The 15,955-nt window shown below is 45.0% G+C and overlaps 1 protein-coding gene across 3 annotated transcripts in view; it reads left to right on the forward strand.

Annotated features, from left to right (window-relative positions):
• Positions 1-15,955, forward strand: part of PDE4B (phosphodiesterase 4B) — a 207,520-nt gene that overhangs the window by 115,092 nt on the left and 76,473 nt on the right. For all 3 annotated transcript variants that reach the window (XM_075287248.1, XM_075287249.1, XM_075287250.1), the window contains 3 exons: positions 9,213-9,407; positions 10,985-11,021; positions 11,111-11,181. In XM_075287248.1, the coding sequence (XP_075143349.1) occupies positions 9,213-9,407; positions 10,985-11,021; positions 11,111-11,181 (303 nt within the window). The remainder of the gene's footprint in view (positions 1-9,212; positions 9,408-10,984; positions 11,022-11,110; positions 11,182-15,955) is intronic.

The raw sequence follows: 15,955 nt of genomic DNA on the forward strand, positions 1-15,955 counted from the left end.
ATGAGCTCAGCAGCCCCATCCTTGAGATCTGTGCTCTGATGTGGGTTTGTTTCCCTGCACAGTAACTATCAGGGCCCGTCCCCTTGTTCTCAGCTTGTAGCTTCACCTGAAGCAAAATGACTGCTCGGCGCGGAGCGTTAAATTGCTTAATTAGAGCATGTGATGATGTGGAAGACATGGCAGCCGTGCAGAAGTCATCTATTAATACACTCCATTTCCTCACACTCGTTCATTGTACTGGATTTGTGATGTACAGGAGGAGAGAGAGACGTTGTCACACCGACTCATCCCGCCATTGCTTGGCTTTGTTTGGGTTTAGTCAAATCATTTTTGCATATTTTTCTTTGAAACTTTTGCGTTTTCTATCACTTTTTTTTATTTTTTTTAATCTATACATTTGTTGACTACATTTGCCATTTTTTGCTATCCAGCAAAAAAAAAATTACAATTTTTGTAATAAAGTGTTTTTTGTGTTTTTTTTTTTTTACATTTCTTCTTTCATTTTTTTTTTTTTTTTTTTATTAAATGACGCGTTATTACATTTTTAAATACTTTTTGCTCTCTGTAATGGAAATTTTTATGTAGGTGACACTTAGCGTTGTATGGCCAGGGGGCGAGGCTAGAACCGGTCATGTGGGTGTGGTTGTAGAATTCTTTTTTTTTTTTTTTTTTTTTTTTTTTTCAGGTTTTTTTTTGTCATTTTTTATTAAATTTCTTTTTTTTACATTTTGGTACAAGTACATAAAAACACATAAATTCATAATAGACCTTTAGTTGACGTTTTAACATGACTTTTTCCCCTGTCACTGGGGATGCTGCACTTGTATATATTAGTTGTAGGCGGACTACAGTCTCCTAGTATACAGTGCAGAACTCCTTGAGGTTCCTGTGCCTCTTGCAGTTCATGGATAACATGACCACTAGGCATCATGGCGTCCTCCAGGGCTGTATATACTGTGAACTGTGTACATGGCAGTCAGGAAGGAAGGGACAGTATTAAACCATCCCTGCCTTCTCTTTGGGACGTCTGACTACCACTGACAGATACGTACGTCTAGCTCTATCCACCGATCTATCTGTGTATTAGTATGTGTCCTTCCTACTAATATTATAAAGGTGAACGTTTGTGTTTGGATGTTTGTTCCTCAAAAACTGCTCAACCGATTTGCGTGAAATTTTCCACAAATATAGTTCATAGGCAGGATTGAAAGATAGGCCACTTTTCGTCACTATCACGGACATACGTTCTTGGCAGGAGCTGCCAAAAACCACAACTCCTAGCAGCTGGTCTGCAATCCCACACACTTCTTAGCATAGCAAGCCACAAACTCCCTATTGCCGCCTCCAGGCTAGCCCCTAACCCCAGGCAATAACATTTACATATACTTTCACACTTCCCCGCTCACGTTAAGGTTACTCCAGCGGCCTGCCTCTTCCACGCTCCAGACCCGGCATCTTTGCCAAACACCAGCGCAATTGAGATCTGCGACACCGCCCGGCCTGCCACAGCAACTACACTGTATTTGCAGGTGCATGCGCACATTGCCAACGTACACGTCGTCTTCTGGGATGCCACCACTTTGCGGCTGTAGACTAGGACGCAGCACCAGAAGTCCTCAGCAGCCCACGACAGTCCCCGACTCCGCACTCGGCTTACTGGTCTTGCACCTTCCCGACCCTCCAGCTTAGCTCTGCTGAGTACGCCATGTCATTCGGCAGCGGGACAGTGCATGTGCCGGCAGGAGAGTTAGGGGATTTTGCGGAGGGGGCTAAACAGGTTTTTTTGGGGTGGGGGCCATAGAAGGGGGGGTCCGCAGAAAAAGGGGGGTGGGGAGGTTGACCCGGGGTGCCGTGGGAGGGGGAGGGAGAGGGGTGCCGCGGAGAGGATGGGGGTGCAGAGGGTGCCACAGGGGTGTGGCCGGGGCCATGGCAGAGAGAGGGGGGCCGGGGTGTGAAGGGGCTGCAGGGAGCCATGAGCAGACAGTAGGTAAAAAGTAGGTAAAAAGCCCGCGGGGAGGAGCAAATGGGACATGGGCGCGCAGGAGTGGACGTGGTGGCACACAGCAGATCATAACCAATGGCGAACGCCGAAGTATCAGCGGTTCAGCACCAACTCCAACCCACAGACGAAGTCGCGGGCATATGCTAGTACATCTATATATGTATCTGTACACATGTCTACATGTACATGTATGTAGTTATATATTAGTCTATATGTATGTTATACAACCACGTGTATATTGTCACGTGTGTCCCCTGTGATCTGACGCACAGGTATACTACAGCTCTATAGCCACTGACAGATATGTATGTATACTACAGCTCTATATCCACTGACAGATATGTATGTATACTACAGCTCTATATCCACTGACAGATATGTATGTATACTACAGCTCTATATCCACTGACGGATATGTACATATACTACAGCTCTATAGCCACTGATGGATATTTATGTATACTACAGCTCTATAACCACTGCCGGATATGTATGTATACTACAGCTCTATAGCCACTGGCGGATATGTATGCATAATACAGGTCTATAGCCACTGACAGATATGTATGTATACTACAGCGCTATAGCCACAGCGCAGGTCAGAGGTCATGCTTCCAGATTAGTAATGCTCTGTGGTCAGTGCAGTCCCCGGCCCCTCCTCACACGCCGTTCATTTGTGGGACCCTTCTTATTTGCTCGCCTGTTGTCTTTGGCAGGGCGCGGCGTACGTGATGCTGGTTCTGGTTGCTCTCCCAGTTGCTGGAGTGACTCACTGGCTATGAAGGCGATGATACGAGCTCCCATTTATCAACGCTCTCCTGAACATCTCTGTGTGAGTCTAGAAATCACATCGCTCTTCCTTGCCGAGAGCTTCTCCGCAATTACAAACCTCTTCTCCCATTCCGCATTCCGAAATTAGTTTTTCCCCAATTGTGAGCTTAAATCCTGTTGATATTTATTGCGGTTTATTAAGCTAATCTAGAGGAATAACGGCGGCGCGGTATAAGTGGCAGCTTCACGTCGCGATAAAGGATTATATTAGTTTTCTAAGCGCTGCCGTCTTTCATCTTGTCCTCGGGAACGCTTGTTGATCGGGTTTTGTGTAACGACCCATCAAATGTATTGTATCATTTCATTTTCATTGTCTTCATATTTCTATCAATGACTTCATGGGCAGGCGGCTGGCGGAGAGCGAGAACATTTAATTGGGTTGTACAGGATTGAAAAAAAAAAAAACATGGCTGCTTCCATCCAGGTCCATGGGTTGGGTGTGGGATTGTAGGTCGGCCCTATTCTGCAATACCAGACACCGGCCATGGCAGACATGTTTTTCCTTTTCATTTATCACAGTGTCGTTTACAACTACGACCTCCGGTTAAAAATGGCTGACTGATGGATTCTGGCGATTCTGTTCCTCTATGGAGCTGATGGTAAAATCCTCCGGTGTTTCGGTGACGTTGTCTCGGGGTTCTGTCTTCCCCACACAAGCGTCGCCTCTGAAGAGTCCGGTTCCAGTTGCCGTCCTGTAGTGACGCAGTCGGTTCTGCTCTGTCGGCCGGTTCACCGATGAATTATTCACGATATTTGGAGTCTCTTATTCATGGCAGTAATGGTTCACTTCACTGTCACAGGGGCTGTAGACGTCCCATCACCCGAATTATGTCCGAAAACGGATTTATCTTCATGATATTAATAAACCAAAATGATGGCGCAAAAATACATTAACCCTTAAAGGGAACATCACATTTATTTTATTTATATATATAATTAAACTAATTACGTGATTGTAGATTTTTGTGTTTTATTTTCTGTCCATGATTACGGGGGCGGCCATCTTGCCTGAGCTCCTCCTCTGCTCTGTTAACAGCATTTAGTGATCTGCTTTACAGCACAGTCATGGGCATAGGCATGGGCATATTTTAATAATGTGGAAGTTTATAAGACATTAAAATAAATGATCCCTTTAACTTTTAAGAGCATTTCTCACTAACCTTTCCATAGGGGTGTCATCCAGCTTTCACTGCCCTCCGAGGGTCCTATAGATCTACATGTTTTTTTTTTCTAAAACATTACAGGCAAAGGACAAGTAAATGAGTACAATGTACAGCACAGATACACAGTCCAGGCAGCAGGTGCTTATATATATATATATATATATATATATATATATATATATATATATACTGCAACAACAACCAAAGAGGTTAATGATAAAACAACAAAAACAGGGGGGCAACAAGGTGGCTCAGTGGTTAGCACTACAGCCTTGCAGCGCTGGAGTCCTGGGTTCGAATACGACCAGGAACAACATCTGCAAGGAGTTTGTATGTTCTCCCCGTGTTTGCGTGGATTTCCTCCTATTCTATAAAGACATACTGATAGGAAAAAAAAAAGTACATTGTGATCCCTGTATATATATATCCCTGTATGGGGCTCACAATCTACATAAAAGAAACAAAAACAGGAACAAACAGATCCCAAGCACGGTACAGACTGATGTACAATATGTTATTGTAGAGACAATGGCCACTTACATACATGTTGTTCCGGGATATGGAGCCCCATGTGTGAATATGTGGCAGGTTTGATGGGTACAGTCTTGTGTCAGTCATAGCCCCCATTATGCAGTCAAATTGAAGTAAGAGGTGAAATTCTCCCATTGCTAAGGAAGTGCTGACCCTCCAGGACCTTGTAATCATCAAGTGGGCAGCCAAAATAATGACGCCTGCCAAATTCTTACCTGACTCTGGGATGTTCTCCAAACTGATAAGGCGCAAAGCCACCTCCAAATGTCTAGTACTCTTAGAGATCTCAGATACCCAGTGAAGGCCTCCATACCCATCTGTTACCAAGAGTTGGATCTTCAGGTCCGTCTCCCATCTGAGGACATGTCCTGGTTTTGAGTCAGAGGGCCCACAGAGAAGAGCACAGTAAAACCCCTTAGATTTCCCCATAAAACGGGAGTAAGGAGTAAAAACATTCAGAGAGCAGAGGAGGCTGCAGGATATCCCTCACTTGTATATAGTTATATAATAAATTCTAGAATGGCCCTGAAATGTCCGCAGTGACCCATCTGAGGATAATCGATGTAACCAGGGAGTAGCAAGAACCAGGTGGATCTAGAGGCTACCAATGACGGCAGGGGGACTCGTAAAGTGCTTCTCCGCTTCTCTTTCAATAGAGACCCACCTTAAAGGCGAAGTATCTCCCCACCAATGAGTGAGGTGACTACGAGCGGAGTACTAGTATTTCTTGACTCCAAGGACAGCCATTCCATCACCTTTGTGCAAATTCTAGGCTTTTTTCCATTCCCTATACAATTGATGATTACGTCTTGTAATCCGGTAAGGTAGAGCGACGTAGCGGCGATATTCGTAACCAATGTGCGGGTGTCCTGTTCTCTTTTGCGTTATAATTGAGAATCTAATTTGATGAGGACACGTCTAATATATACTTTGTGAGTTGCACGGAACGTGTGGATCCAATACTTATGCTTATGAAGAAGTCATTCATCTTTCTGATATCATTGTAGAATTGCATTCGGTAGAGTTGGATGAAGTTATTAAATCTCCGCTGTGAGGGGGGAGGGGGCTGTTCCTTAAGTTGGAGCGTGGTCTGACCACGTAATGTCTCCAATTCACGTGGACTGAGTCTGCATGAGGGTAGGGCCAGAGACCCCTGATTGATGTGGTGGTAAGAAGATTGTGTACTCTCTGGACCATGTTGGCTCCGCCACGCATCAAAGGGATTTTCGGAAAAGACTGTGCCTTGCGTGAGTAGTGGAGTCTACTGTAGGGTCCATCACAAAGCTAAGGTCGTCTCTTATTAGCCGAGGCTGAGTCTTGGGTAGTAATACAGTTAGAAATGTAGATTATTATGGGAATAGTCGTTCTATACGGTGTAGACAACATTGTTAATGTCACGTATCAGTCCAACATGTCTACCTAGTGGGTCTTCAGATATAGAGAGGAGTGAACATGCCACCTTGTCTTTGATGGCCAACATGACTCCAGGAATCGTTTATACGACATTGTGCTGGATTTGGCCGCATGAAGCGATTTCTCCAGCACCATCAACATATCACAACCTAAACCTCTTTACTGAGCGAGAAGTTTTGGGGAGCGACGTTCCTTCTTCTCACTGGCAGGGTCTTGGGGTGCAGGTTCCAGGTTTGCAGCAGACGTAGGCCACTAGGAATCCGAGGACAGGACTGCCGTATCACTGGGAGACATATTGGAGGGCATGTTGGATTTCAATGTTGCCAATACTTTTGTTATCTGAGAGATGAGTCGCTGTCATCAAGGGATTATTCACCTTTTCCCATTCCCAAAACACATGCACACTTGGCTGAACTATGTGTGCACATGTATAGGGGTTAAGAGGAATAGCTGTTAGCCAAACAAGCCTATGTGCGGCCATGTAATATATGGTTGTGGTCCAGAGCCCCCTCCAGGAAGCCCCTATATCCTAATAGATGCTACGGTCAGGGGTGGTCTTACATAGCCAACCCCTTTAATTAAAATGTCTCTCCCGTCTGTTACAGATGCTCAGAACTCTGCGCTAATGACACATCATTAATAATTTTCCATTTCCTTGCCCCGTCCCTTTAAGATAGATGTGGTGACAATGGGTGACAGTGAATTATGTGGCTCCCCGTGGTCTAATCACTTTGGCTGCAGCTTAAGGAGGATCATTAAGAACCGTCTAATTAATACTTAATAATACGGACTGGATTGGGAAACGTCTTGTGATCTGGCAGAGGAGTCGCCCGGTACTGACAGCAGTGACTGACCATCAGACATCGAGTGGCGGTCATTAACCCTACAGAGGTGACCGCTCCGCATGTGATGTCCATCATCATCATCATCCAACTACATAGGGACGACCTGAAGGACTGATGATGTCACTGAACTTTCTTCCATGTTGATTCTGTATTTGTTTCCCTCCTATTAACTCTTCATTCTATGCACAATAAAGGGGGTCTCTGATCTTTATTAGGAGGGTCTCATTCAGGATCCTGTGTAATGCTTCATGTCCCCTGTGGTGGTGCTTGCTGCCAGGTTCTTCCATATCTTACAGCTGAGCAGTAGGGGGCCCCGTAACATTAGGATTAGATTATTGGGGAATCCTTCCCAAAGCGCGCAGGTCCAGACATCTCTTATGTCCTATTAGCCGGGCTGTCTATGATTAGGAAAACATGGCTGCTTGATTACAGCACCACCACCTGTCTTCAGGCTGAGTCTGGTATGACAGTCAATGCGTCACTGATGACCCCACAACCCCCCCCCCCGACCGACACTGCAGACCCCATCACCGCCACTATGACTGTCACATCCCCATTCACGTCAGGGGGGCTGGAGCACCAGACACAGCCCATTGCACCGTTCTTGGAATATTTCCTGATTTTGAGGAGCCCGATAGCTGCTTGTCACCCAGAACTCTGCATATGGACATCCTCCGGGGTGTGGGGTCCCTTGGTTTTCGTCAGTGTATGCTCTGTGACTCTATATTACATCCCCATAACATATCGGGGGCCGTGTAAGTACATTAGTCCATGGGCAGCAGGACCCCCAATGATAACGGCTGCCTGCTGGGGAAAGGGTGGACAAAATACTTAGAAATCACAAATATGGTTTCCGGATGCCACCTGGTGGTGACTTTTGGTATGGCATTTTATCAGCAATATTTTAGGGGGAGAAGACAAAGAATTAGACACGATGCACGACCAAGCCATTGGTAACGATTTCCTAGCACAGGGTCTATATCAAACATTTGGGACGAGGTCGACTTATTTCCACTCCTAAGGTTAATTATTTAAAATTGCTCAAACTTTATTTGCTGTAAATTTACATTTGGTTCATAAGAATGATCATGAGAATCCCCTTATAAGGGACAGAAGTTCATATAAAGAGGGGCTCTGACAACTTGTGACAACCAAAGGTAAACCAAGGAATAGACACCAACATGGCGGAGGGATCCTATTACGGTGGATGGAATAAGGTTTTCAGTGCACAGTATACAGAAGGCCTTCTATATTTGTCTCCAGCCATGTGACGTTAGAGTGTCAGCTTCTGTGCTCAGTAGATAGGTGTGTCGCCGCTCTAGGACATGATATGAGCGCAGTCTACATTAGTATCCAGGTGTAGGATATATAGTAGTGTCGCCATTCTGTGCTCGCGCAAGGATTCTCCTGCTATCAGGATGTCATGTGTAATGTGTCAGCGCCCCCTGCTGGTATCCTGAGGATAATACAGCTGTGTGGTGGGGATATGTTATTGGGGGAAACAGAATATACTGCTGATGTTCACAGTCCTACAGCGCAGACACCACAACAAGGGAATCGTATGCGGCCCCTTCATTTCTATATATTTTGATGGTACATTTAGTAGGTCGACCCCTGAGCGTAGCCAACGTACAGCACTTGTGATGTCATAGCTTACCGTACCGAGTAATATGATGTCACCACTATCTACCAAACCAGATTTGTGCGGTCATAGCAGCTGATATGGAGACCGGCACCAACAATACATGGCCCCTGTACATAAACAATATACGGGCTTCCTAAAGGGCTTGTCCAGGAATTCTAGTTTGTTTGTAGCCAATCCTTAGGATAAGTCATAAATATCTGATTCGTGGGGGATATATAGACAGCCCACACGCCGATCAGCAGTTTGTGGGGTGTCCGCTCCTTGTATACAGTGCACAGAGTCTGAGGCGGTGAGCTCTGTGCTCAGTACAGTGGCCTAGTAGCATTGCTGCTGCTCATTGGCTGTGCTGATCTGTGTGGGGGTGTGGGGGCTATGTTAGGGATAGGCCATACATTTAAAAAAAAAAAAAGAAAAAATGCTGGACACCCCTTTAAATTCCTACTTCTAATTTGATGAAGTCCTAGCCGTAGGATAACCCTATAACCCTTGGGAGAGTGAAGGATGGAATATTATTTTGTACTGTACTACACCTGCCTGCACTGCCATATAGGACCACTGGGCAGTGATATAGGGCCCTTACAAAAACATACTGTTCCTAATCGATCCATGAGGTGGTGCTATACATAGCAGTGAGCACTATAGACAACCAGGGGCGCTCTATGATATCACAGTATAGCTCAGTGTGAGGCCTATACGCTGTGCTGTTACTCTGTATATCTTATTCCATGTATCAGTAATGGTGTTATATAATTACATTTTATGTTTTTGTGTTTTTTTTGCAGTTTTGATGTTGAAAATGGTCCAGCTGCAGGACGTAGCCCCTTGGACCACCAAACCAGCCCGGGCTCAGGACTTGTTCTTCACACAAACTTCCCAAGTCACAACCAGCGCCGGGAATCCTTCCTCTACCGGTCAGACAGCGACTATGACCTATCACCAAAGACTATGTCCAGGAACTCCTCCGCTGCAAGTGAGCAGTAAGTCAACATGGATTCCTTCTAGTCACTGCCGATCCGGCCGCAGTCCTGATTATTGCACCTCGCTCTCATTGTATAGAGTCTTGTTGCTCATAGCAACCAATCACAGAGAAGCTTTCATTGTTCCACAGTAGTATAAGAAATGAAAGATCAGCTCTGATTGGACAACAAGGCCTGTTCTTCTATCAGACAGTATTGATAGATGAGGTTCATTGCAGTCTCAGGGCTCGTTCACATCTGTGCCCGGTCTCCGTTCTGCAGGTTTCCGTTTCCTGCACAAAACAGAGGCAGGAGATGGAAACCAGCAGGACTCTTTCTCACCCATTCATTTGAATGAGTGAGAAAGCTGTCTGGCCGTGAGCATTTTATGCTCTCTGCCGCAAAACCGTTTTTTTTTTAAATCCGGACACAGAGTCGGACATGCAGTACTGTGTCCGGTTTAAAAAAAACGGTTTTGCGGCAGAGAGCATAAAACGCTCACCGCCGCTCACGGCCAGACAGCTTTCTCACCCACTCACTGCCGGACCCGGTCCGTGGTTTCCGTCTTCTTGCATGCAGAAGACGGAAACCACAGAACGACGACCCGAACGCAGGTGTGAACCTAGCGTCATTGGTATAATGCTCTCCTTCTCCCTCCATCATGTCTCATCGGTATAATGCTCTTTTTCTCCTTTCATCATATATCATCGGTATAATGCTCTCCTCCTCCCTTCATCATATCTCAATGGTATAATGCTCTCTTTCTTCCTCCATCATGTCTCACTGATATAATGCTCGGCTTCTCCCTCCATCATGTCTCATTGATATAATGCTTTCCTTCTTCCTCCATCATGTCTCATCGATATAATGCTCTTCTTCTCCCTCCATTATGTCTCACTGATATAATGCTCGGCTTTTTCCTCCCATCATATCTCATCAGTATAATGCTCTCCTTCACTTTTCAGAATATCTCATCAGTACAATGCTTTCCTTTTCTCTCCATCATGTCTTACTGATATAACAGCTCGCCTTATCCCTCCATCATGTCTCATCGGTATAATGCTCTCCTCCCTCCATCTTCTCTCTTTGGTATAATACTCCCCTTCTAATAATCTCCTAATATTTTACCTCTTTCTCAATTTTGTCTCTTCAAACTTTCCTTCTCTCTTCATCTGTCTTTTCAGTGTAATGCTTTCTTTCAACTATCATCTTGTTTCCTCACTATAATTTTTAATTCCTCCTTCTTGTCTGTTCAGTACAATCATTCGTACATTTTGTCTCTAGAATATTATTCCTTCATCTTGCCTCTTCAATATAATGCTATCCTTCCTCTATCTTGTCTTTTCAGTATAATGCTATCCTTCCTCTATCTTGTCTTTTCAGTATAATGCTATCCTTCCTCTATCTTGTCTTTTCAGTATAATGCTATCCTTCCTCTATCTTGCCTCTTCAGTATAATGCTCTCCTTCCTTTCCATAGTTTTCCTCCACTTTGTTTTTCCTTTCCCCACCATCCTGGTTTTCCATTATATTGCCACTTCTTCCCAATCCTCGTCACTATAATATTTTCTGACCATCTGTCTTGCTTTTTTTTTTTAGGCACGGGGATGACTTGATTGTTACTCCATTCGCCCAGGTAAGTGCCGCTCTTTCTCCTCCATTGTCTTCCTAGTTCCTCCTCCTGCAGTTTTAGGGGTGACTGACGTGCGCCCGTCTCTCTTGCAGGTGCTGGCCAGTCTGCGCAGTGTCAGGAATAATTTCACATTACTAACCAATCTTCATGGAGCACCAAATAAGTAAGTGTGAAACGTCACAAAACAATCCGACCGTTCAGCTCCATGCCATCTTCTCACCATAGCTCTAACCTATTCTTTTTTTGGTATTGTGTATTTTTAATCTACTTTATTAATCTATCAAACTTCGTTTTAATAGAACACAGGCTGTAAAGTTCCAATTACTGTAGCAATGCTATACCTAAGCGTTACCAGGGAGAATCTGACTGTAAACCTGTACTCAGTGGAGCAGGTAGAGCTGTAGCATTTACCAAATGGGGTGGTCACATGACATGGCTGTATCTCTGGTTATATACCACCTAGAACAATACTAACTAGATAAGAATTAGAGATATTACTAGTTAAAAACTCAGTTGGGCATGTGATTTTATATGTAGCAGGCACTGCTGTATGGTAAGCTCCAATTCCCAACTGTTTAGTGATATCTCAGGCTCTGTAATAGGTAGTACTGCAATACTGGCACTCTATGAATCTCAGCCATCTTGTGATACAGTTTTGGTTCTGGGGGTACAAATCTGGAGATACAGCCATTTTAAGTGACTATCCTCCCCTTTGGTAAATGCTTCAGACCTTCCCCAGTAACCGCTCAGTTAGAGGGTTGTAAGAAGAAAGTTACAGATTGTTTTCTATTAAAAAGGAAGTTAGATAGGTTAATAAAGTAAATTACTAAAATGGTCACCATACGCCTTCCTTCAGGTGCACAGCCCGGTGGATGGTGCACTTCATTCAGGAGGAGGTGTGCGCCTTGTCATACTTGAGCCACACCCTGTGCCGGCGCTGGTGTAAGGCCAGTCTTCATAAATCTGCCCCAATATCTTCCAGCCAGTCACAAAGAAGGGATGTGCTCGGTATATTAACATGCCCACACCACAAAAGGGATGCGACACATACAAAAAGGAAGCATGCCATGCCATGAAAGGAGGTGTGGCCTTACCAAAGAGGTGTGGCCTGGCTTTGTGTACTGCCCCCAGCCTGCCTTGTTCTTTGCATCCCTCACTTTTACGCCACAAAGTATAGTAAAATTTTCCCAATTTGTCTATAATTCTTTATGTGCAAATTTATATGAAGGGTGTCCTATCTACTGTCAGTGATTGAATGGGTGTAGTTTGGCCCAGCGATCTGCAGACGCAAAAATCTACCTGATCAGGACTGAAAGCAGAGCTGCAGGAAATCGTAAATACATAGGTGCCCCTAGTGGTGGTTTTCTGCTCTTCTTCCAAAAGTATCTTCATCCTAAACTATTCCAGGTCATCAGTCCAATGTCTCCAGAATGTGACCACACAGCCATTACTATTCTAAACTTGTGCCATAAAACATTCCATGCCATGACTTGTGTCACCAGGATCTCCCTGTATCTCCAGTTTTTGGTACACATGACACCAACCTTCTCTGGTTCTGATCTTTTTGGTGCTGGAGGCCGATGCTTCCTTGCGGAGGTCATTCGTGGAGATCAAGAGCTGTCGGATTCTGCACCTCTGGTTCTCCATTACAGACCTAGATGTTACAATCTGCTGCGATGTTTTACAACCCCAGAATCATCTTTGGGGTATATATATTTGGGTCCACGCTGTAGACTACGTCACCTATTCTGTTCTGTAGAACTGAAGACAATGGATATAGACGTTTTCTTGTATGTCCACGCAAAATAAACAGAAAACGGCACAAAAATCTGAGAGGAGACAAAACATCAATGCATGCCTCCCAACTTTTGAACAACAGAAAGAGGGACAAAATGTGTGGCATACATAGCAAATGTAGTCCCGCCCACTTTTATGTTGACTCCACCCATTCTCTTTAATTTTTCATGTCCCCCGACACAGTATAATCCTCGTACAGTCACCCGTACATTATATGGCTCCACATTGTAATGCCCCACATTATTAAGGCCCTCTTCTGGTGCCCCAGTTTAAACTTGAAACTGGAGAAGCTGGAGGGGACATTAGCAATGGGGGTAGTTGGAGGGGGCAATAAATAAATGGCAGATTAAGTGGGACATTAAACGATGGGTAACTAGAAGCAGACATTAAACCGTAGGGGTAGCTGGAGGGTGACATTAAACTGGGGGTAACTAGAGACAGACAGGTCCCCCTCCATCTCCTCCCATGGTTTAATGCCCTCTCCAGTTGTCCCCCAGTTTAAGTGCCCCCTTTATCTGCTCCATTTCATGTCCCCTCCTCCATCTCTGCCCCTAGTGTCATCTCCTCCCCCCCTCCATTTGTCCCTCAGTTTCATATCCCCTTTCATCTGCCCCCAGTTTCATGTCCCCCCTCCATCTCTGCCCCCAGTATGACACACACAGACAGAGACACACAGAGACAGACAGACACACATAGACAGACACACAGACAGAGACAGACAGAGACAGACAGACACACACACACACAGACACTCTCTCTCTCCATACTGCATCTCACATCCCCCCCTCCCTTCTCAGTACCTTACACAGATCTCTTCTCTCTTCACTGCACGGGACACTGACATGCCCACCTAGTCACGTGACCGTGTGATGTCACACAAGGTCCTTGAACCATAGTATAGCGTTACTCCGATCACCGCAGTCTTTTATCTGTTATAAGAGCAGGTGGTGATCGGAGGAATGATTGATCAGTAAGACATTAAAGGGACATGTAGGGAGCTGTGCAGGACGGCAGGACAGGGTAGGAAAGCGTTAATGTCCCGCGGAAATCGGGGCAGTTGGGTGGTATGATCAATGTACCAATGTGGATACGAGGCCTGAGATTATACATATATCCATTATCACATGAGAGAACATTGTACTAACCCTGTAATAAGGAGCTTACGTTAAATAGGGCATCCGATGAGCACCAATCTCAGATTTACTTGCTTTGTAGTCCTTCTAGAACAAAAGTTGTGAACAATGAAGATAAGACGCCACCCAGTCACAGCAGTGTCCCCCTCCCCATATTACAATGGTTACTTACCAGTCCAGCAAGTCTGTGGCCTTGGAGCGGTCCTGGTCGCTAGTGGTGGTAATAGGGTTTTCCTTCCTAGGTGATTTAATATAAGGAAAATGTTTGTTCTCGTACCGTGTTAGCCAGTGGGTAGGAAATATAAAAAACAAAAAACTTGATAGTTGTCAGTAGTTGATACCTTTTTAATGGCTAACTAATAAGTTATTAGTTAGTCATTAAAAAGGTATCAACTACTGAAGACTATAAAGTTTTTTTGTTTTTTATATTAGGTGATTTAATTGAAGTATAAACTAAGTTTTATGTAGTAATGCAGTTTGTCCACTAGACGGCGCTGTCTGACCTCCCAGTTTACGGCCTATGGCGACATTACTGGCCTTGGTATACATGCAGGGCAGTACAAGCGATAGGATTAGTAGGTTTACAGCAGAGAATTGCAAATTAAGGATTTCTTGTAACCACACAGGGGAAAGTTCATCCACCAGTGATCCCCTGCCACCCCCTAGATCCCCGGTGACTCTTTTTGAGCCACTTCTGACTTTAGCTCAAAAACCACAGCAAAATCTGCAAAAGAAAATGATTCATTTCCACAATGTGGGGCCTCGGCCTACAACCCCGAATACGTTTGGTGCTCTGTTAGCAATTGTCGCACAATATGATCCAGAATTCTAGGAGATTTGTTTCCTTTTTTTATATTGCAAAACACTGCGCTGATTCACTTCTTTATCATCTTTTATTGGTTCATTCCATTGTTCTGCAGAACGCCAAATCCTCTGCATTACCATAGGGGTAAGTGTCATGCACCCGTCTGCCAGGGCACCATCAGTGCTTGTCCTCATACATATAATACAAGGTCACAGCCGTTATTATGAGAAAGGAAGCCGCTCTGCCAAAGGTCATTATTAAAGTTTTCCTTCTGTTTTGTGTATTCAGTTACTAGGCAGATCTGTGGTTTTGTTTGTCACCATGATGTGTACTGGGGTCAGGGACTACTGGACCTACCTCTGCTTCCCTTAGTCCTTCATACTGCTGTACATGTACAATGCTATTGCTGCAGCCACAGCGCCCCCTCCCTATCTAAAGAGATTGCACACACCTGCAGTTGATTTAAAGTCAATTCACTAGCCACACCCTACCTGAGCAACAAGGTTACAGTTCTAGTGTCTCAACTCTTGACCCTTGGCTTGTTCCTGACCACTCTCCTGTATGCCGTCCCTGTCCTGCCTGCTGCTCATGGCTGATCCTTGGATTAGACTTCTCACCCCGTGCCTCGACCACCTACTTGGATGTGACCTCTGAGCCTGGCCACCTGCCCTGACCATCTGCTCGGACTTGACTATTCTTCTGCCAGACCCCTGGTGCTTTGAACTGGTATCTTAGGTCTTGTTGGGCCAGCTGCTACTGTCACAGGGACCACCTCAGGGGGTCGTGACCCGATAAGGTCCCTGCACTGAGGTTCTTATAGGTGGCCTAAAAGGCAAACCAGTTCGGTGGTGCAGCAAGTCCACAACCTGCTGTGTGTCTGTATATTTTATATTCTTCAGCACAGAATTTTGGACTTACAAACTACATCATGATAAAATAATATTTTATGGAATTGCTACTTTAGCAGTACAATAATCTATAGGAGCAGATTTACAATCCGTCCCATAGTCCAGGCCTTTGGAGGCCCTTTAAGGGGTTTCCTGCTGTCCAGACCTCCCGCTGCCTCATCCTGCAGTCCTCTGACCACCGTCCTGATATATTGAGCTGTGGCCATGAGCGGCTGGCATCTGTCTGCCTCGCTGGAGCCTTCCCATGACGTGTCCAGGTCAGACATTCACAGAGCATCAAAATTTCCACTGCTC

The sequence above is a fragment of the Leptodactylus fuscus genome, chromosome 9, assembly GCF_031893055.1.
Source record: "Leptodactylus fuscus isolate aLepFus1 chromosome 9, aLepFus1.hap2, whole genome shotgun sequence".
Lineage (NCBI taxonomy): Eukaryota > Metazoa > Chordata > Amphibia > Anura > Leptodactylidae > Leptodactylus > Leptodactylus fuscus.